The 3238-nt window shown below is 48.2% G+C and overlaps 1 protein-coding gene across 1 annotated transcript; it reads right to left on the reverse strand.

The window, feature by feature from the left end:
• Positions 1–267: 267 nt before the first annotated feature.
• Positions 268–1703, reverse strand: LOC138017410 (craniofacial development protein 2-like). The gene is made up of 2 exons (XM_068864501.1): positions 1687–1703; positions 268–844 (listed from the first exon to the last, which is right to left on the reverse strand). The coding sequence occupies exons 1-2, from the start codon at positions 1701–1703 to the stop codon at positions 268–270; spliced, it is 594 nt and encodes a 197-aa protein (XP_068720602.1).
• Between the last annotated feature and the right edge of the window lie 1535 nt (positions 1704–3238).

Consider the following 3238-nt stretch of genomic DNA (forward strand, 5'->3'; position numbering starts at 1 on the left):
CATCGCGGTAGTGTTGAGACCTGGTCGGATTTTTTGCTTCTTTAGCGTAGGTTTCTTCTTTGGAAGGTTGACTTGTGACAGTACCATGGAGTGGTCAGTTTCACCGTCAGCTGAGTGGTAAGTCCTTGACCATTTAAACAAGCCAATGTCCCTTTTCCTCGTGATTGCAAGGTCCAGTTGATGCCAATGTTTAGATCGTGGGTGTCTCCAGGAGACACTTCGACACACTTTCTGTTTGAACCATGTATTTGCAATGCAGAGTCCGTGTTAGCTGCAGAGCTCCAATACCCTTTGTCCATTTTCGTTCATCTTTCCAATGCCATAGAGTCCTATGATCTCCGCCCATGCAGCGTGGTTAGCACCGACTCTAGCATTGAAGTCGCCGAGTAACGCCACATGATCATCAGGTGGTATCCTGCTCAGTACTGCATTGAGGGTGTCATAGAAGACATCTTTGACAAGATCTTCACTAGGTAGCGTTGGTGCATACACACTGATCAAATGCACTGGGGTAGCAGCGCAATTTATTTTCATTTGCATGATTCTTTCAGAGGTTCCAACCGGTGTGTCCACCAAGTGGTCTTTCAGCAACTTGTTTGCCACTGCAAAGCCCACTCCATGGATGCGGTGTTCGCCTTCAGCTTTTCCAGACCAGAAGAAGGTGAAGTGTTGTTCTGTGATCGAACCAGACCCGGCCAGTCTGGTCTCTTGCAGTGTGACAATGTCGATAGCAAGCTTTGTGAATTCACGGTCTAAAAGTGCAGTTTTCCGTGCAAGGCCCTGCACGCGGAGGTTCAGATCTGGGTTATCCGTGAAGCCCGGGCAAAGAGTGCGAATATTCCAACTTCCGAGTCAGAGTGCGGTAGTTGAGTTCTGTTTAGCAGGTGAGTGATTTACGTCCGCGGTTGCCTGACCACCTCATCGAAGCAGTGGACGTGACGGGGTAGCACCTAACTGACCAGGGGCTCCCTGGTTTGAGGCGGGCGGTAGCTTTCCCATGGAGCTGAACAGCCCCTCCCACCGTCGCAGAGAATCCGAGGCGCTCTGTCTAACGCCAATTGAACATCAGCTTTAACCCGTAACTATCCTCCACCGTGTTGTTCCGGAGCGCCGTGATAGCGCTTCAGGGGAGTGACCTCTCCATTGTACGAGCCCGTGTTGCCCAAGCGACACGAGCCACACTTGACCAGGGCTGACAGGGTCCAAGGAATGACGAGGTCAGTACGTTGGTACCAGCACTGGCTGCAGGGGATGGCCGTTGGCTCACGGGGAGTTCATCCGCCCTTTGACAGGTCTTTTCTTTAATTCCTGTGGGGTGACCCCCCACCCTCCTCACAGGGCCGAAGCCGAGTGGGGAAGAAGGTTTAGTCGCCGACGACCCGACCATGGAACAGCTAGCACTGGTTTACATGGTACCAGTGGGGGTCAGAGACCCAGCTGACTGAAAGAATACTAAAAAGGCATAGCTTGTTTTTGTTGTATGCTAATATTCACCTCTCACAATTTGGACCATTGTTTTGAGTCCAGAGGGACACGCTGTTTGTGGAATGCTTTTAAGCCGTTCAAAAAACTCGCAGCACGTGTTTTAGCGGGTCTAAAAACATTCGGCTACGCCTCGTGTTTTTAACCCCGATAAAACACTGCTGCACGTTTTTTAAACATCACATAAAACACCATTCGCATTACCTCGGCTTCGCCGCCATTGATTGTACTGTGTCCACGGGATAAAATCTACCTTAATCTACACATGTCTACTACCCCCTGAAACATACCAAAGATACGCGCAGAAGACTCTGCGCACAAAATCAATTCGCCCTTGTCACAAGGCGGCCATATTGTCCAGGGAGATCAAGGGCGTAGCTAGGGAAGGGGCGTGGGGGAGAGGGTCCTGGGGTGCCTGTGACCCCCATCCCCCCTTTGTAAGCCGTTTTTTAATCAAACAGCCTACAATATTCAGGTTGCAAAAATGCGAGTACCCTCTGTTTGACACAGTGTGACCCCCCCTTTGAAAAATCCTGGCTACGCCCATGAGGGAGACCAAAAGAGCTTCGTTTTACCACGCCAAGCCTCGCAGTGGAAATCATAGGGGCTAGGCTTGGCGTGGTAAAACAAAGCTTTTTTGGTCTCCCGGGACAATATGGCCGCCGTGTGACAAGGGCGAATACTTAGAAGGGGAGTGACAGGAAAGACCCTATTGCGCAACTTTTCCGATTTGAGACACAGGAAAACACGGAGAAATGCGATGCAGTTTTCCACTGGATTGCCACATGGCAACCCAGTAAAAACTTGCAAGGTTTGGTGGTTGGTCGCAGTTTCTTCTGGGAGGAAAGTATCGTTCAATACTTTATGTGATTGGTCAAGGAAACTTAAAAGTTCGCCGGAACCCGGGCTGCTAAGTAATTCTGCTAACTACAGTTCATGATCAAGACTTAGTAGATCACTGAGATCTCTAATAATTCTCCCTTAAAATTTAGCCGTTTTCAGCGTTTTTGATTCCCTCTTTTAGAGATTCCCCTCAGTAGAGGTTTCTTATCTTAGAGGGTATTTAAATGAGACTGGGACGAACTCAAACCGGTATGAACTTGTACCGGTATGAAATTTTTGCAACCGTTTACGTAAGACCGCGGGGCGAAATGATATCTTTTGCTCAAGAAATATGTGGTGGACCTAAAAGCATACAGGCTTGAAATTTCTGAACCCGGTCTGAGATTTGTTGTCATTTACATGAGATTGGTACGAACTCAGACCAGTACGAGAATTTCTCGTCTCGGTCCAGCAATCGAGACGAAGTCAGACCTGGCTAAGTTCATTGTCAGGCCGGTCTCATGTACTCGAGCGCATAAAAGGAAATGTATGCAGGCCGATACTAACTCATGCCGGTCTAAGTTCGTCCCGGTGTCATGTAAATAGCCCCTTACAGATTCGCCGTTTTTGAGATTTCCTATTGTTTTTTACCACAATATTCAACGTCAAAGAAAATGTTTATTTCAGGGCATGAAAAACGATCATGAAACAAAGAAAGAGCACTTTTTCTCAATCTGATTGGTTCTAATTATTAGCCGATCAGATTGCGAGATTACAAGTAATTGTGCATGGTAGAATCTAGCCTGCTAGCGGGCTCTTTTGTAGCCGCGAAAGGATTGGGGCGCGGCTTCGCCACTCGCACGACACTTAAAAGAGAGCCTGCTCGCACAACATGATCTCTTCTGAGTTCTCTAATTGAACGATTATCCTTATT

Source organism: Montipora capricornis, chromosome 9 (assembly GCF_036669925.1).
Source record: "Montipora capricornis isolate CH-2021 chromosome 9, ASM3666992v2, whole genome shotgun sequence".
Classification (NCBI taxonomy): Eukaryota; Metazoa; Cnidaria; class Anthozoa; order Scleractinia; family Acroporidae; genus Montipora; species Montipora capricornis.